We start from the raw sequence: 19,945 nt of genomic DNA, 5'->3' as shown, positions 1-19,945 counted from the left end.
GAAGAATAAATAAACATAGGCTCTATGAGAAGTCTACATCGCAAGGGATGAGAAGCAATAATCGGATGCGTCAGCAGATAAGCTTTGATATGAAAAAGATTTGCTTCAGGAGACAGAAGGAAATAGTTCATGATATTTGCTTCCTGTGTTCAGTTTGTTTTTTAAAAAAATACAGGTAGCTGTTAAAAAAGGTACTTCTTATGAGAACCGATTGTGTCTTAAATGACTTTGTTTAAAGGCTGTTTATAAAGCCAGGCTTTTTTCTACTCCCTCACTGGCCTTTCTTCAGTCCTGTTTCCCTGGATTTCTCTTTTTCATGTTTAAAAGTTGGGGGAGCCCCAGGGCTCAGTCAAACACACTTTTCTCATCTAAACTCACCCTGGTGATCTTATCTAGTGTCATGACTTCAAATATCATCCAGTGGTGCTCCCTCCCAGGCTTATATCTCCCAGCCTGATTCTCTCCTCTGAAAAGCAGCTCACCTATCCTGCTATGTATAACCCACCTCCACTGGATGTTGAATAAGCGCCTCAGGCTGACCATGTCCAGACTATACCTGGGTCTTAGTCCATCTTAATGCTCGCCGTTTTTATAAATGGCGGTTGTGTTCTGTCAGTTGCTCAAGCCAAAAGCATCAGGAGGGATCTGTGTTTCCTGACTTTCTCTCATACCTCACACGCCACAAGACCTGTTGATGTAGCTCTGGTTTGACCACTTCAGACCACCCACACTGGGACCACCTTAACCAAAGCCATGTTATTTCTTGTTGGCTACAATAGCAGACTTCAAATAGTTCCATTGCTTTTGCACTTTCCTTTTTTACAGTCTACCCTCCACACAGGCAGTATGAGTAATCTTTACAAAAGATGAATCGGATCTTTTCACTCTCCAGTCCTTCCTCCCACATTTAGAATATAATTTAAAGTCTTCCCTGTGGCCTTCTGTGCCTGACCTCATCTGATCCCTGCTTGCCTCACCAATACTAGTTCCTACTGCTCCCTCTGTTACTCACCCCCCCTTTTTTTAAATCTCTGATTCATCCAGTATTTTATTTTTTAAATTAATTTTTATTGGAGTATAGTTGCTTTTCAATGTTCTAGTTTCTGCTGTAAGGCAAAGTGAATCAGTTATACGTTGACATGTATCCCTTCTTTTTTGGATTTCCTTCCCCTTTAGGTCACCACTGAGCATTGTGTAAAGTTGGCTGTGCTATGCAGTAGGTTCTCATCAGTTATCTGTCCATGCGGGCGTGCTAAGTCGCTTCAGTCATGTCCGACTCTTTGCGACCCTATAGACAGAAGCCTGCCAGGCTCTTCTGTCCATGGGATTCTCCAGACAGGAACACTGGAATGGGTTGCCATGCCTCCTCCAGGGGATCTTCCTGACCCAGGAATCAAACCCACGTCTCTTATGTCTCCTGCAGGGGGTTCTTTACCACTTGCGCCCCCAGGGAGGACATAGTGGTGTATATACGTCAATCCTGATACACCTCTTTGGACACTTCTCCTTGCGTTTTCTGAACACGTCGCTGTTGTTCTTACCTGTACAGGAGCCTTTTCCCTTGTCGCCTTCCCTTGGCCAGGACAGCTTTTCTTTGTAATCTTCGGGTGGTTTACTTTTTTGCTGCACAAAAGTCAAGTACCTTCAGAGCCATTAAGTGAAAAACTTAATTTTCTTCCCTCATCATTCTCCATCACTTTACCCAGCTTTCTTTTTCTTCATAATATATCATTACCTATAATTTTATCATATATATATACACACATATATATATGTATATGTTACTTTTTGTCTGTCTGCTTCACTTGCATGTGAAGTCCGTGAAGTTAGGGACACTACCTGTCTTATTTACTATGGTCTTCCCAGAGCCTCGAACAGAAGCTGGTACATAGTAGAGTCTCAATGAATATTTGTTGAATTAATGAGTGTATCAAGCACTAGGAACACAAAGGCAAATGAAAAGAGCATCTGCTCTCAAGGATCTTAAGGTGAGGAACCCGAGCTTGTTGTTCCTGAGCACTCTGGATGAATTTTTTACAGAGGAGGGACAGCCAGCACAGCCAGGAGTAAGGGAAGGATTTTTTTAGAAGACATAGTGCTGAACCTTTAAGAACAAGTAAAGTTAATCAGTCAAAGAGGAAATTCAAGTCATTTCAGGTCAAGGAAACAACATAAGCAAAGGCACGTAGGTGTTTGCACAGAACTGCAGGATGCTCAGTAATTAAAGCAAAGTGTGAGACAAAAGACAGCAGGAAAGACGCCTGGAGAGGTAGAAGCTGGACTGTGGATGGCTTTATCTCATGTGATGAAAAGCTTAGACCGTATCGTACAGAAAATGGAAAGCCATTATAGGATTTTATGAGATAGAGCAATATGGTCAGATATGCCTTTTAAATACATTACTCTCGGAGTTATGGAGGGTGGACCTGAGCGCATGGTAGCCAACAGGGCAAATGCAAATACAAACCCGGCGGTGGCCATAGGACTGGAATTAATAGTGCCAGCACTCACTGACTAGTGAAAAGGGGCAGAGGGGTGAGAAGGGAGGAGGGATGGAGTGTGAATTTCTGACTTTCAGTTTGATTCACTGGGCCAAAGCATTGCTGTTCATTGAAATACTGCTTATATGAATCACAGGATAAGAAGGAAACGTGTTTGGGACATGTTAAATTTTAGTGCTCAATGAACCTCCAACTGTTTTTTTCAGAATGCAATTGTACATTTGGATCTGAAACTCAGGGGTTAGCTCAAGACTGGTTTTATATATATATATGCATATACATATATACATGTATGTATGTATATGCTATTTATTTATATATTTGGCTGCACCGGGTCTTAGTTTAGGCAGGCAAACTCTTAGTCACGGCATGTGGGATCCAGTTTCTTGACCAGGAATCAAACCCAGGCCACCTGCATTGGAAGCCCAGAGTCTTAGCTGCTGGACAACCAGGGAGTCATAAGACCAGTCATTTATTTTTTAGCAGCTTTATTGTGATAGAATTCACTTATATACAGTTCATCCATTTTAAAGTGTGTAATTCAGTGACTTTTAGTATTTTCACAAAATTATGCAACCACCACCACAATCAATTTTAGAACATTTTATCACCCAACAAGAGAACTGTATCCATTACTTTCCATTTCTATGAACTTGCCTATTCTAGACTTTTCATATACATGGAGTCAGACAATGTGTGATCTTCTGTATCTGGTTTCTTTCACTCAGCATAGTGTTTTCAGTTCTGAAATGATGAAATGAAACAAGGTGTTAGTGCTGTGTTCCTCCTTATTGCTGAATGATATTCCATGGTATTGATAGGACACATTTTGTTCATACATTTACCAGTTGCTACATTTGTGGATTGTTTTACGTTTTGGCTGTTATGAATAATGCTGCTATGAATAGTTACATGTAAATGTTTGTGCAGACATAGGTTTTCATTTCTATTGAGTAAATGCCCAGGAATGGAATTGCAGAGTCATAAGGTAACTCTGTGTTTTAACTTTTTGAGGCATTGCCATACTGTGTTCCAAAGTGACTGCACCATTTTACATTCCTACTATCAATGTATGAGAATTCTCATTTTTCTATTTCCTAACAATTGGTACTATCTTTTTGCTTGTTTCATTGAAGTATAGTTGATATACAATATTACATGTTACAGGTGTACAATATAGTGATTCACAGTTTATCAAGGTTATACTCCATTTATTGTTATAAAATATTATAAAATTATCAATAAGTGGCACTGAGAAAATTGGACAGGAACTGTGAAAGAATGAAATTAGCACACTCCCTTAACACCATACACAAAAATAAATTTAAAATGGTTTAAAGACCTCAGACAGTACAAAACTCTTCAAGGAAAACATAGGTAGAACACTCTTTAAAATAAATCACAGAAAGATCTTTTTTGGCTCACCTCCTAGAGTAATGAAAATTTAAAAAAATAAACAATTGGGGTCTAATTAAACTTAAAAGCTTTTGTACAGCAAAGGAAACCATAAACAAATCAAAAAGACCATCCTCAGAATGGGAGAAAATACCTGCAAATGAAGCAACTAACGAGGGATTGATCTAAATATGCAAACAGTTCATGAAGCACAATACAAAAGAAAAAAAAAAGGGCCACAATCATAAGATGAGCAGAAGACCTAGATAGATATTTCTCCAAAAAAAATATACAGGTGGCCAAGAGACACATGAAAAGATGCTTAGCATCACGAATTATTAAAGAAATGTAAATCAAAACTACAATGAGGTACTACCGTACACCAGTCAGAATGGCCATCGTCAAAAAAATTTACAAACAGTAAATACTGGAGAAAGTGTGGAGAAAAGGGAACCCTCCTACACTGTTAGTAGGAATGAAAATTGATATAGACACTATGGATAATATTATGAAGTTTCCTTAAACAGCTGAAAATAGAACTACCATATGACCCAGCAACCCCACTCCTCGACATATACCTGAAGAATACCATAATTTGAAAAGATACATGTGCTCCATTGTTCATTTCGGCACTATTTACAATAGGCAGTATATAGAGGCAACCTAAAGGTCCATCAACAGATGAATTGATAAAAAAAGATGTGGTGCATACATACAATGGAATATTACTCAGCCAAAAAAAGAACAAAACTGTGCCATTTGCAGAATGGCAAATGGATGGTCCACCCATGTGGATGGACCTAGAGAGTTTCCATACAGAGTGAAGTAAGTCAGAAAAAGAGAAACAAATATCGTACATTGATGCATATATGTGGAATCTAGAAAAACTAGTACCACTGAACCTATTTGCATAGCTGAGATAGAGACACAGACATAGAGAACAAACATGTGGACACCAAAGAGGGGAGAGGCAGGGATAAACTGGGAGACTGGGCTTGACATATACACACCACTGATAGCTTACAGTGAAGGATGTCAGATTCGTGATCTCCAAAGAAAAAAATTTAGCTTCGGGACCAGGGACCAGGCTGGATCACTCAAGAGCTTTTGTGTAGCCAAGTTTTATTGAAGTGTGAAAGGGGACAGAGAAAGCTTCTGACATAGACATCAAAAGGGAGAGTGCCCCCCTCACTAGTCTTATCAAGGCCTTGTATACTTTTACCAGACCCATTCCCTCAACATACATCTTAAATGAACAAGATTAGAACTCACCAGACCCACTCCCATAATATACACTTTAAGATGACAGGATTAGTCAGAAGTTTCTCAAGGAGGAGAGACATGTCCTCAAGCAGGATACATTGTTGTTATATAATCCTTAGTACCAAGTTAAAGATGAATTGTTTTGTTGTGATGCATTGTTGTTATATAATCCTTAGTACAGAGTTTAAACTGAGTGTTTTGTTTCAGCTCTGGGCTTAAAGAAAAGAAAATGTTTATTTGTCCTTTTCTCCTCCTTGAGAACTCCAGACCCTTATCTCCTCCTCAAGAGCCCCAGACCCCTCTCTTCTTCTTGGGGATTCCAGACTTCTTATCAGCCTACCTAGGAATTGTCTCTCTCACTACTATGTGTAAAAGAGATAACTAATGAGAACCTACTATATAGCACAGGAGAGAAAAAGGAAGGTACAATCTTTGTAGGACATAAGTTAATCTTCAAAATTCATTCCAATATACAGTTGGTACAGAAAAATGCTGTTTTATTCCACTCACATGAAATTCATAGAGTCAGAAGCTACATTGGTAGATGCCTGGGGTCTGGAGCGGGTGGTGGGATGGGGAAGAAGAATGGGGACTTAGTGTTTAATGGGGACAGAGTTTTGGTTTAGGACGGTGAAAAATTCGGGAGGCTGATGATGGTGAGAGGTGCACAACAATATGAGGGTACTCAGTGCCACAGTTAAATATGGTTAAAATAGTATGCTTTATATCATGTGACTTTTACCACAACAAAAAAACATTTAAAAAATATTGACTATACTCCCCATATTGTACATTATATCCTTGTACCTTATTTTATACCTGATAGTTTGTGCCTCTTAATCCCCTACTCCGATATCGCCCCTTCCCCTTATACTGTCTTTTTGATGATAGCCATTCTGGTGGGCATAAAGTGGTATCAAGCTGTCATTTTGATTTACATTTCCCTGATGACTAATGACACTGAGCATCTTCTCATGTGATTATTGACCATTTAGATATCTTCTTTGTGGAGATAGCTATTTATATACTACGCTCATTTTAAAATTGGTGTCTCTCTCTTTTTATTGCTTAGATATAATAGTTACATATTCCAGATACAAGTCCCTTATCAGACCTATTCTAGTTCATATAATTTTGAGAGTCATCTGTTCACAGGTAAAGTGAAAAGAGTGGTTATGACTATTCAAGGAAGTTACATACGGTAAGAAACCAAATGATACCCAGGTGAAACCACAATGTGAGGGTTGGGAAGAAGAAAAATCATAGAAAAATAATGAGGGAATAGCCAGAAAGGGAGGAGAAAGCATCCCAGGAAAGCTGAAACAGTAGAATTGTAGAAGTGAATTGTCAGCTCTCCTGGATGCAGCAAAGAAGTGCAGTAAGATGAAGATTCAAAATTGCATATGGGAATGATCGATTGGAAGCCACTGGCAACGTTTCTCAGAGCAGTTCCAGTGTAGTGGTGGGGACAGAAGGCAAGTTGTGATGGACCGAGAGAATCATAGGTGGTAAGGAAGCAGAGACCACCCTTTCCAGAAGTTTGACTAAAAAGAGGTCAAAGGAAATTGGAGAAAAGGAAAGAAAAGGATTAGGACAAAAAGTTGATGAGAGAGAGATGATGGATATAGAGTAAAGAGATATTATCTGTGGAGCAACGTTTGACTTCTGGGAAGACCATCAGTTGCAAAGGTGGAGGTACTTCTCTTGAAGTAGAGACCTCTCTTTCCTAACATGAAAGGGAGAGGAGATAAAGGTAGGTATCAAATCAGCCAGAACCATTGTTCATCTTACTGTAACTCACAGAAACTCAATTCAGCAAGGGTAGAAGTAACTACTGCTCATCTATATCTCTTTCCCTCTAGGCTCATGGAAGACCACACTTTCTTGTACAGTTCAGCAGGGTCATGTGAGCCTTTTGACTAGTGTCGTGTGACTAGAAGAAATGAGTCACTTCCAGGTTTAGGCAATATAAAGCCCACATAGGATGTTTAAAGTTCTTTTCTCCCCGTGTCGTTGTGGTATTGGGGGAAACCTCAGATAGAGATGGGGAAGCCAGAAGACCAAGGTAGCTTGGATTCCTGATATTCTCTAACTACGGTGGACAATGTGAGTGTGATAAACAAACTTTTATCATATTCAGCCACTGAAATTTGAGTGTTATTAAGAAGGTGAAATTGAAAGAAAGTGAAAGTCTCTCAGTTGTGTCTGACTCTTTGCGATCCCATGGACTGAAGCTGGCCAGGCTCCTCTGTCCATAGAATTCTCCAGGCCAGAATACTGGAGTAGGTAGTCATTCCCTTCTCCAAGGGATCTTCCTGACCTAGGGATCAAACCCAGGTCTTCCACATTGCAGGCGGAAGACCTGGGTTCTTTACCAGCTGAGCTTCCAGGGAAGCTCTCTAGATACCAGGAGTGTTGTTACAACACTATAATTTAGTCTATCCTGATTAAATCCTAGCCTAAGGAAAATTTAGAATACATTGGCAATCAAGAAAGAGTGGAGTAACTTCACTAAGGGAAGGATAGAAATGCGACTGGGCAACAAGAACCAGTATTTCAAACTGAGTTCAACAGGGTGGAGGTATATGAACCTTCAACAGGGAAGCCACAGCAGGCAGGACCAATAAGATATTTGATAATGGTGATATTAACACAGTTTGCTCCAGAAGACATAGGAATTGTGAGTGCCAACATGTTGGATCAGTCATCTGCAAAGATATTGCAGAGTGACGTCAGGACAGATAAAATAGACTGAGCCTGAAACCTGTGTCGGTGAAAATGGGAGAGTGGCTGGGGGCTTGTGAAATGGTAGGTGAGAGTAAAAGGCATAACCTCATTGGGTGGCATAAACCTTAACAGATGAGGGGCTGTACACAAGGCTGAGAGAGGGATGGCTCAGAAGCACCATTGTTGATCTAGAAGAAGGCAGTTCTCAACTCCAGACCTGGGAGAATGTAAGTGTATAGAAATGGGGCCTTAGGGGAAATGCTGTTTCATTTAAGATTTCATTTAAGATAAGACCATGGAAGATACAGAAAAATGAATTTGCCATAGACTGTAGATTGAAGGGGCAAAGTTGAAACTAGAACAAAGCAGCCTGCCGAAAATGTGCTTTGGTGACAGTTAATAGCAAACTTGACACTGCACCAAATTGCATCCTTGACAAAGAAGCAGACTTGAGAAACAATTGTAGAACTTGCAGAAACTGAAAAGCCCTGAACATGAAAAAATCTCAGCTTTGAATAATATGTGTTTCTAAAGAATGCTAACTATTAATCATAAGCAAGACAATATATGTAAAAATCCTAGTGAGTGCTTGAAAAATAGCAGACATTATTAATATTTTCATGAAAGAATACTGAACAAATATGCTGTCTTTTTTTCTGCATAAAAGCCTATGCAAAACCCTAGCATGGTTTTAAGCTGAGGCAGGTGAATTTCAAGCTAATGAGGAAGAAGGTGTCTCAGACAAAACTATTAGCTACTTAGGATTCTAAATTTGTACCTGCAGTTAATAAACTGAAGAAAATTACTTCTCAAATCCTTACTACTATAACCCATAAGAATGTTTTCTCCACATTCCCATCTGTTCTCATGTATGCTGCAGGCCTCTATAACCAATGAGACTAATCACTGTTCACTTTGTTTTACCACACTTTTTCTAAGAAAAGTGTAATATTTAAAGTTGATATTAAGAAGAATGCCATGAGTAACTTACCACTTTTTCACTCATGCATTTAGGATTGGAGTTTAAAAAACCGTGAAGGGATTTTTTTTTTTTTAATCATTGACTATAACTTGTTAGTGGGTAATGAACATTTTGAGCAAAAAAAAAAAATATATATATAGCTTTCAATACATATAAAAATGTTTCCTTTTTGAATATGACCAAACCTTAAAAACAGGGTAGTAGAAAAAATTTCTTGTATAAGAACCAGTTATTTATGTGAAGATGAAATAGGTAAATTTGGTTCCTAGTAAAAATAAATGAAAAATAAAACCTGAGCCTAGATATATCTTTAATACAACATCAGCTTTCAACAATGAAAATAGTACAAGTACACAGTGAATAAATAAAAAGTAAATTGCTTGTTTCATTGAGCATGATACCTTCCATGTTGTCACAGATGGAAATTTCATTCTTTTTTATGGCAGAATAGTATTGCTGTGTGTGTATGTGTGTGTGTGTGTGTGTATGAGAGAGATATGCTTAGTGAAATAAGTCAGACAGAAAAACACAAATACTGTACTTTTCACTTACACCTGGAATCTAAAAAACAAATATAACAAAGTAGAAATAGACTCATAGATACAGAGAGCAAGCTAGTGGTTGAAAAGGGAGAGGAGAGGAGAGGGACAAAGCAAGTGAAACGGATTGAGAGGTATTAATACAAACCAGCAGTTACAAAATAAATGTCACGGAGATGTGATGTATAGCACAAGGAATATTGTCAATATTTTATAGTAACTTTGTATGGTATATAATCTATGTATAATCTATGGAGCCAGCGTGTTGCCCACCTGAAACTAAATAATGTTGTAAGCCAATAAATAAATGTAGGAAAGAAGGAAGGAAGCCAGTAGCCAGTCCTCAGAGGTATATTACATGTAACCTGTATCATTACAACCTGTTTTATTTCTTTATTGTGTTTGTCACTGTCTGAAATTGTCTTGTCATTTACTTACTCCTGTGCTTCTTTTTTCTTTCTCAACTAGTATGGAAATTACCTGGTAGTAGGGGGTCTTGATCCTTTTTCATGCTAGTCTCTCTCTGTTCCTGACACAGAACAGGCTGCATGAATGAATGGATGAATCTTGAGATGAACACTTGATCCTTGTTAGCAAAGAAAGCATCTCAAAGAATATGGATGAAATGTTCACTGTTGGGACAAAAGGTGTAGTAGCTTAAGGGGAAGTCAGAACCCCAGAGAAAGCTGAAAGCATGGTAGGATTTCTCATTTTTGCTCTTCTGACCTAAAGGAAAATGAAAGAGGCTGGACTGAAGATAAGGAAAAGAGAATATTTAAATGTAGAAATGAGAAAAACCACTTCCCAGTGACATTTACGCCAGAGTATTTTATCAAATAATAAGGTGCAGCCCTACGTTGAGGGATAATTCAGAATTTGAGAGTGTTCCCTTGACAGAGGGCGGTTGGCTCTCCAATGTAGGACGCTTAAGGAAGTTATGCACAGAGAGCAGAAACAAAACATAAAACGAGCAGTGTTCACCTTGTCTCTACCTCCTGCAGCTGGCTGAAAGTCTGAACAAAGTGAAGACAGTCAACACTGTACAAATTCAGGTTTCTAGGGGAGAAAACAAGATAAACTGGTAGAGGGAAAGTCAGAGAAGAGTAAGATTCAAGAAGATTGCACCCTATTCTTTCAACTGTAATAAAAGGTTTGCATCTAATAGAAGGCTTGGATAAAACTGCCTCCATCAAGAGTTAATGAGCTAAGAGAGTATTCTGTAGATACAATGACTGAATGTAGATGACTGTCCATTCCCCTCCAATACCAACTCCTGTGCTTTTGTTTTATAAGTTTACTGTTTAGCTTTTTGCTTGAGTTTTATTTACCTGAAATTTAACATGCACATACACAAACATATACACACACAGACACAAGATCTAATTTGTGCTTCCACAGCATTGTTAGTCTTTGGTCCCAACACATTTATTAGATATTCCATTATTTCTCCACTGACTGCACTGCCCCATCTGTCATTCCAGATGCTTTCTATAAGTAGGTTTGTTTCTAGGCTGTCTGTTCTTTCTCATCCTCTATTTTAAAAATTGAAGTTTAGTTGATTTTCAATATTGTATAAATTTCAGGTGTACAACATAGTGATCCACAATTTAAAGGTTACACTCTAGAGTTGTTAAAAATATTGTCCATAATCCCTATATTGTACAATACATCTTTGTAGCTTATTTATTTTGTATGTCATAGCTTGTACCTCTTAATTTCCTACCCTCTACTCCCTTGCCTCCACCCTCTTCCCTCTTTCCACTGGTAACCACTAGTTTATTCTCTATCTGTGAGTCTGTTTTTGTCTTATTTTATCTACTGATTTGTTTATTAGATTCCACACATAAGTGATAACATGTATATATACACATACACACACTCACTACATGTCCTTTATTAATTCTTTTGTTGTTGGACACTTAGGTTGCTTCCATAAATTGGCTGTTGTAAACAGTGCTGCCATGAACATTGGAATGCATGTATCTCTTCAAATTAGGGTGTTCATTTTTCTTTGGATATATACTCAGGAGTGGAACTACTGGATCATATGGTAGTTCTCCTTTTGCTTTGTTGAGGAACCTCCATACTGTTTTCCATAGTGTCTGCACCAATTACATTCCCATAAGTGGTGTTCATTATAGTTGGCTTGAATACCTGGTTGGATAAGAACACCCCTTTCATCATCTCTTCTTTCCTTCTTTTTTTTCCAAAATTGATTTGTTCATTACTTTTTGAAAAATTATGTAAAAAATGTTTGAATTACATTGAAATTATAGGTTAATTCAGGGAGAATTGCCATCTTTTACACTATTGAATCTTTCTATTAGTGAACATAGCAGTACTTTACATTTAAGTCCTTTGCCTTCAGTAAAGCTTTTATCATATTCTCCACAGTGATCTTGTTTATATCCTAAAAAATAAACAAGAAAAACATAAGCAACTCAATGAAAAATGGGCAGAGGCTATGAATAGGCAATTCATATAAGTGAAAATCTTGTTGCCTGTAGACATATGAGAAAACACTACTAATAATAAGGGGAATGCAAATTAAACCTAAATACCATTTCATGCTGTCTAATTGTCAAACATTAAACAGTGTGATGGTATCAAGTGTTGGAAATGATGTTGCACTTTTAAACTCTACTGATGGACATATAAATTGATATAACACTGATGAGTATAATATAGTTGAAAATGTTCATATGCTACTACCACTAATTCAGTTTCTCTCTGTAAAGAAACTCCTGCATGATTTAAAAGATATTTGTTATTATAAAAAGCTAAAACAACTTAACTGTCTTTCGTAGAGAAATGGCTAAACTGTAGTTTAATTACGCAATATAAATCTGTTCAGCAGTTCGAATGAAAAAAAAAATCAGCTCTCTGCTCAAAAACATAACATGGCTGACAAAAGGGGTTGCAAAAGTGAGTACCACTTATATGGTTTTTAGGAAAACAGAATAAAAGTGTATATGTTGTTTATGGATACCTATGTGAGTAATGGGCTTTCCAGGCGGCTCAGTGGTAAAGAATTCTGCCTGCCGATGCAGGAGACAAGGGTTCGATCCTGATCCAGGAAGATTCCCTAGAGAAGGAAATGGCAACCCACTCCAGGATTCTTGTCTGGGAAATCCCGTGGATAGAGGCGCCTGGCGGGCTGCAGTCCATGGGGTTGCAGAGTCAGACATGACGGAGCGCGCGCGCGGGTGCACGCGTGTGTGCATGCTCACACACACACACACACACACACACACACGAATAATGAAAGAACACAAATTTACAAAGGAATGATAAAAGTCAACTTTAGAATAGTAGTTACTTCCGAGGTAAAAGAAAGGGAAGGAAGAAAGGAGAAAAGGGGTGTTTTTTTTTTTTTCTCTGTAAAATTTTTTCTTAGAAAAAAGAAAACCAAAGCAAATATGGCAAAGATTAGTATCTGTCAAACATGGATAGAGGTATATAGATGTCTATTATATTTTCTGAGATTTTTCTGTATTTTTAAGTTCTTTCATAATTTTTTAAAAAAAATCTTAGATTTATCACTGATGTAAAAATAGGTATTTGGATGTAGTAACACAATAGATTTCTAATCTAACTCCATTTTACATATGTAAACATAAAAAGCTTTTGAATTGTAAATAAACATGGAAATTTCCAGGAATAGAGCTATGCTGCAAATCAAGGCAAAACTAAACCAAGTGATTTTCTCATTTGGAACACTGTTCATTATGGCAATGACATGTGTGGTATTTGAGTTATGGTACAAACCCCTGTGTCAATTGAATGATATAGTTGCTGGGAGCCTACATATAGATTCAAACAAATAAACATTTCATGAGGTCATCTAGGATAGCCAATAACTTATTAAAATTTATACTACATCATTGTAATTTATATTATTTTTAACAATCATAACTATATGGTTATGATTATCAGAAACTACTTTTATTTTGCCTTTACATGTTAGCTAGGTACTAGATTTATTTTTAAAAGATTATGAAAGTAGATGATGTATATTATTTATGAATTTCATTGTGGAATAGAAAAGGCATGTCTCAAAGGGTTGCGAAGCACTCGTCTGGCCTCATCTTCCATCTCCCCACTTAAACACAAAAGTGTGTAAAAAAAAAAAAAAACTTGGCAAGAAATTAAGTCCATCAGGACAAGGAGGGAAGCAAGTGCTGGCTTAGGGATGGAGTGAAGATGTGGCTTTGTTGAGTCGGGGAAGATGGACTAGTGACAGTTTCTGCAGTAACCTAGACCTGCCCCCACTCCCACGTAGTTTGGGAGGTGGTAGAATTGGGCGGGGAATGTGGCTTCTTTGAAAGAAAGGGTGCTTCTGAGGGCCACCTCAGGGCCTGTAGAAAGTAGCGGGGCCCAGCAGAGGGAGCCAGACGACGATGGATCACGGATGATCGGCCAAGTCAACAAATGGGCGCTTGGGGGTAGTTTAATTTTATTTAGAAAAAAGGAAATGCGAGGTCTCATAACTAGGGTTCATGTGATTGATTCTGTCTGTTGAAGGGTCGTGAAGGGAGACTGTCATACAGTATGGGAGAAGGGAAAAAATGTCACTTTGACTGACACCGTTCCTCCCGTGGGCCTGTGCCCCCATGTTCCTGGCTTCAGGGGCATCAGCACCGTTCCTGGGGCCACTGTCCTTTCTGGGCCACTGTTACCTTCTGTCCCCTCTTCATTCTATTCTCAGTGCACACGGATCTGTTCTTCTTTGCCTACCAATGAGGTCTAAAAAGTCCTGGTTCTTTATAAAGCAATGCAAATTAAAAATTTTCTTTGTCTCATTTGCTATCATTTCAGAGTAGTTCTGAAGTCTATCTTACAGAAATTAGAAAGTTCATGAAGGTCTTTCTCTCATTAGAAGTTACTTTACCCCAGAAATAACTTACTGTTCTTCCCTAAAATGAAAATTGCTACAAATTTTGTGGGCTATAGTTTACAGAAATATGAAGAAAACTTTTCAAGAAACAGACTGTGTTCCTACATGAAAAGACTCTATATTGTAAGAATATCAATTCTTCCTAAGTTGGTAAGCACACCACAATAATTTCCATGTGAATTAGATGTTAAATGTTTTAAAATATATACAAATTAAATTGTAATTAGTCTGGTTAATGTTGAAACCTCTGAGAGGAGTAGGGCATTCTAATACTGAAAACAAAAACAAACACACAAAAAAAATACAACGGGATTTTTTGATACCATTTTTTACTTCCAAAATTGCAAAAAAGTTTTTAATTACGTAACTACATACTGGGTAAGTAAAATAGCACTCATACATTAATGAGAGATAGTTCAGTTCACCCAGTTGTGTGACCCCATGGACTGCAGCATGCCAGGCTTCCCTATCCATCACTAACTCCCAGAGCCTACTCAAGCTCATGTCGATCAAGTCGCCCTTTAAATAGCTCAGATGTTTCAGCTTAATGAGTCCATTTGGGGGACTTTATGCTAAGGAAATAACCTTAAAATTTACACATAAATCTAGCAATTGTAGCATTAGTCATAAGATCAAAACTTTGGAAAAAGTCTTTACACCTAACAGTAGGGTAAACTGACTCTGTGGAATATTATGTCATTATTTTAAAATGATATTTTAAATGATAACAATATGGAAATGCTTATAATAGTAAATAAAAAGCAATGTTTGTTTAAAAATATTGAAATATGTAAACTAATTGTTAATTAGGGGAAAATAACATTAAACACAATGAGGTATCACTATGCACTCTCATACTGGCTAAAATTAAATAGATGGAAAACCCCAAATGTTGATGAGAACCCTCACACATGGCTTATGGGAGTGCAGGTACGATAGGTACAATACCTATTTAAAAACATCTAATGACATCAGGGGGATGCCCCGGAGAAGGGCATGGCAACCCACTCTAATATTCTTGCCTGGAGAATCCCATGGACAGAGAAGCCTAGCGAGTTACATTTCACGGGGTTGCAAAGAGCCACGACTGAGCAACTGAGCACACACGGACACAATACACATGATATATTGTGTTGTGCTGTGGGCTTCCCAGGTGGTGCCGTGGAAAATAATCTGCCTGCCAGTGCTGGAGACGTAAGGACGTGGGTTTGATCCCTGGGTTAGGAAGACCCCCTGAGAAGGAAATGGCAACCCATTCCAGTATTCTTGCCTGGAAAGTCCCATGGATGGAGGAGCCTGGTGAGCTACAGCCCGTGAGCCACAGAGTCAGACAGGACTAACTGAGCAACTGAGCATACCTGCAAACACACAGTGCATGTTATATATTATGGGTGGAATTGTGTCCCCTGTTTGGCCCCCTAAAAAGAAGATATGCCGAAGTCCTGATCCCTGGTAGGTCAGCGTGTGACCTTGTTTGGATTCGGGGTTGTTGAAGATGTAATTCACTAAGATGCGTGGAGCAGCATGGGCCCTTGTTTTTCAATATGATTGGTGTCTCTGTAAGAAGATTGGTGTCTCTTGTGAAGACAGACAGAACCAGGTGAATATGGCGGCAGCCCTTGGAGGATGTACCCCTGTTCATGTGTACATGTACATGTACCCCTGGAGGATGCATCTACACACCAAGGCACCCCGAGGATTGGTAGCCATCACCAGAAGCGCAGAGGGAGGCACAAGACGGAGTCCTCCTTTACCTCTCTCAGAAATAGCCTCCTTTATCAACACTTGAATGTCACTTCTGATCTCTAGACTCGTGCACAAATTTCTGTTATTTGTAGACACCTAGTTTGTGGCATTTGATGTGGCAACTCTAGAAAACCCATACACATTTTCACATTAAAGATGTATATATATTTTTTACATTCCCAAGAATTTATGTTTATGGTCTCTAATTTCTTGAATAAATCACAAAATTTAAAATGGAAGTAGTCAAATCATTCTACTTTATATGTAGTTCCTGGAAAAGTTCACTCAAAGACACAATTCAAATATAAAAATAAGGCTTTCCTATTCAGGAGAACAAACCATGCAGTATATCTAGTTGTAGCAAGAGGTCAAGGATCCATTGTAAGTGTCCAAATACATTAAAGAATAAAGGATGTGGTTTGTTCCAAGTTGGCCTGTAAATTTCACCCAGACCCTCTGATTTCCTTTCTTACTGGAAATTCTCCAGTGTCTGAAGTGACCCTGCACTGGCTTCTGGGAAGACATTCATTTCATTTCACTCCAGAGCATAGAAGGGCTAACCTGAAGGGAGATCTGACCCAGAGCTGCTCCAGGGCGGAATACTGATGAACACAGACGGCAGATCTTCGTGAGGGACAATCTTTGCTTATAATTCTGCTGTCTGAAGTTAGGAGCAGAGACAGTCTCAGAGTTTACAGAACAATATGCTCTCAGAAACCTCACTAGGGGGTGGATTTTGTGTTAGACAGCAAGCAAGCTGTTAGGAGTATCCCCTTTCTTAAATGTGTTCCATATGATCAGAGGATGAAAAACGGCATAAAGGAGCAACACATGGAGAACAGATTTTTTAAATTAACAAAATGCAACATGATTTCTCTCTTACTTTCAAGTTTTCAAATATCCAAAGACAGCAAAGCAAACAACAAATTTTAAAGAAAAATAATGAGGTAGGATGTCTCAGTGGTGAGAGATTGTGAAGCCAGGCTGTCTGCTTTCAAACTTCTGTTCTATTGCTTCTTAGCCTGGTATAGTTATTAGCCTAAGTACAAATTTCTTCATCTGTAAAATTGGGATAAAAATGCACCTCCTGCAAAGAGTTGCTAGGAAGTTTCCATGAGGAATATGAAAAGCATTTAGCTCAGAATGTTAATAAAGAACTTAATAAATGTTAGTTGCTACCTTAATATTAATAATGATAAAAGTCTTCCCAGATTTATCCTTGAGATAACTATAAACATTTCCAGTAAAACTGATTATAGAGTAGACCCTCTGGGGCCGTTTAGCTTACCCCAGTTAAACTAAGATGAGAAGGAAAATTTCAGTTTCTCAGACTGATCATTCTAGTACTTAACCTTCCTATCAGAAAAAATAAAATTTACTGATTTTCCTGGTCTGTTAAATAAATGGTTGGAGTAAATAATTTCTCAGGAGATTTCCAAGCACTCATAATTTGTATTTCTAAATAGCCATTGTCGACAATAAATTGCACATATTACATTCAGTCTTTAATTGTTTCTTTTTCGATGAGTCTTTTATATTCCCAGCTTCTATTATTTTTGTTGCAAAATGTGACCTTTAGTCTAGTTTGGTGATCAAAGTATTTTTGCTCCAGTTGTGTTCCAAAGGAGCCTCATAGAATTCAGCGGCTTGATATTGTCAGTGTTCAGTCAGAAGACTGAATTTCTATACCACTAAATTTCCCTTGTACCAAGTTTTTAGGTTTAGCTGCTTGGAAAGAAAAAAAAAAGACATGACATTTAAGAAATCTCATCAAGAAACTGATGACTTTTAAAGCCACACATATAACATATAAGCCTCAAAGATTGTGATATAACCTTTATTGTTTTTATACTTGCTATTTTATTGATAAAAGCTCTTTGGTTATCAGAATCACTTTGTATTTCCCAATCCACCTAGGAGTAGGAACTAGAACTCAACTAACAACGCTGCAGCGCCCAGCCCCAGTCCTTCCTTCTCAGGCCCACTCTCCTATCACCCCATATGTTTACTGCTTGCCCAGAAGGGGGCACTGTCCTTTCAAAGCCGGGGCTCCCATGGGGTCCAGAAAGGGAACTTGGAAAAATGGGTAGTCGGAAGCAGCGAGAAAAGGCCTGTTCAATGAGCCTTGTGAGTAATGGTAAAATATGTTTAAATAATTGTCTGCTTCAACCTCCCTTTCTAGGGGCGAACGTGAACATGAAGACCAACAACCAGGATGAGGAGACGCCCTTGCACACGGCTGCCCACTTCGGCCTCCCCGAGTTGGTGGCCTTCTACGTGGAGCACGGGGCCATCGTGGACAGTGTGAATGCCCACATGGAGACGCCTCTGGCCATCGCAACCTACTGGGCCCTCCGCTTCAAAGAGCAGGAATACAGCCGGGATCACCACCTCATCTGCCGCATGCTGCTGGACTACAAGGCGGAGGTCAACGCCCGGGATGATGACTTCAAGTCTCCGCTCCACAAGGCCGCCTGGAACTGCGACCACGTCCTCATGCACATGATGCTGGAGGCTGGCGCAGAGGCCAATCTCATGGACATCAACGGCTGCGCCGCCATCCAGTACGTGCTGAAGGTCACCTCTGTGCGCCCCTCCGCCCAGCCCGAGATCTGCTACCAGCTGCTGTTGAACCATGGGGCTGCTCGAATATACCCTCCGCAGTTCCACAAGGTGAGGCTGCCACGTGAGAACCGGGCGGATGGGCAGCAGGGTAATGGGGACCTGGAGGGTGGCTCAGTCTGAAATCTCCAAGCCACTCAAGCCTGCTGGAGGCCTGGCTGACTGCCTCTGACCTCCAATCTGACCTTCCATTTGTGTATGTACCCCTAGCTATCTCATCCTAGTTCAAGTTTGTTTGAAGTCTGGGCTGAGAGCAGAGAAAGAGCAAGAATAGCAGGTAATTCTCCATGGCTTGTGTGAACACCAGTGAACTGGTAGTGGCTTCCTGGGGGCCTGAATGGGAAAGATCAGAAGGATACTGTAAGTCTGCAGAAGCGGTGAATGGTGTCACATGTGCACACGCATCTCTTCAGCAGAATGTCTGCTCTATAGATGACAGAGCCTGCTTTGGAATTGGTTTGAATACATGAAAGGGAGGCTCAGTTTTCTAGCTTAATGAAAACTAACATTGATTAAGAACTAATAATTAATATTTATTATAGATAAATAAATATAAATATTTATTATAGATAATGAATTATATTTATTAAGCACACTTATAAATCATCTTATGTTTCTTAATTTAATTCATTTAATTCTGTAATAATCTGATGAGATAGATTATATTATTATACCTATTCTATAAAGGAGGAAGCTCAGGCAGAGTGGTTAAGCAGTTTGTCTGATCTCACACAGTAGCACTGTAGGTATTCAGCCTTAGTTCACTTGATGCTAGTGTTTAATTTTATAATATGCTGCACAACCTTTATTTTAAATGGTATTTATTGATAATCTCTAATGGGCTAGCAGGGACCAAATATTAACAATATTGTCAAGACTAATACATGGTCACTACTCTGTTAACTTAGGATCTAGCTGGAGAGACAAACACACAAAGAGGTAACTTTAATATTTCATGGTAAATGATAAAGTAGAGGAATGAAGGGTTCTACAGCACATGGGAGAGAGTTTAGCATTAAGATGATGGTAATTAATTTGGAAACCAAAATGCCTTTCACCTAAAATAAATCAACTGATAGCATACCTAGGATCTCACTTATCTGAAAGAATTAATAGGCAGCAGAGGAGTTTTATGTGCTCACTAATGCAGGGTCACAGAAAGCTAGCTGACAGAAGTTTTAGTAAATTCACAGCCAGCTTCTACCTCCTGCCTTGGTAACATGTCTGAAGTCCTGCAGAAGGAAGGTTAGTTGGAAGAAAAGTCCCACTAAAG

At 38.9% G+C, this 19,945-nt stretch overlaps 1 protein-coding gene across 1 annotated transcript in view; it reads left to right on the top strand.

The window, feature by feature from the left end:
* ASB4 (ankyrin repeat and SOCS box containing 4) overlaps positions 1-19,945 on the top strand; it is a 75,972-nt gene that overhangs the window by 37,005 nt on the left and 19,022 nt on the right. The window contains exon 3 of the mRNA XM_020882693.2: positions 18,233-18,723. Within this exon, the coding sequence (XP_020738352.1) occupies positions 18,233-18,723 (491 nt within the window). The remainder of the gene's footprint in view (positions 1-18,232; positions 18,724-19,945) is intronic.

Source organism: Odocoileus virginianus, chromosome 1 (assembly GCF_023699985.2).
Source record: "Odocoileus virginianus isolate 20LAN1187 ecotype Illinois chromosome 1, Ovbor_1.2, whole genome shotgun sequence".
In the NCBI taxonomy this organism is placed as follows: domain Eukaryota; kingdom Metazoa; phylum Chordata; class Mammalia; order Artiodactyla; family Cervidae; genus Odocoileus; species Odocoileus virginianus.
The sequence above is the reverse complement of the archived record's forward strand: the minus strand, read 5'-3'. Positions and strand labels throughout refer to the sequence as shown.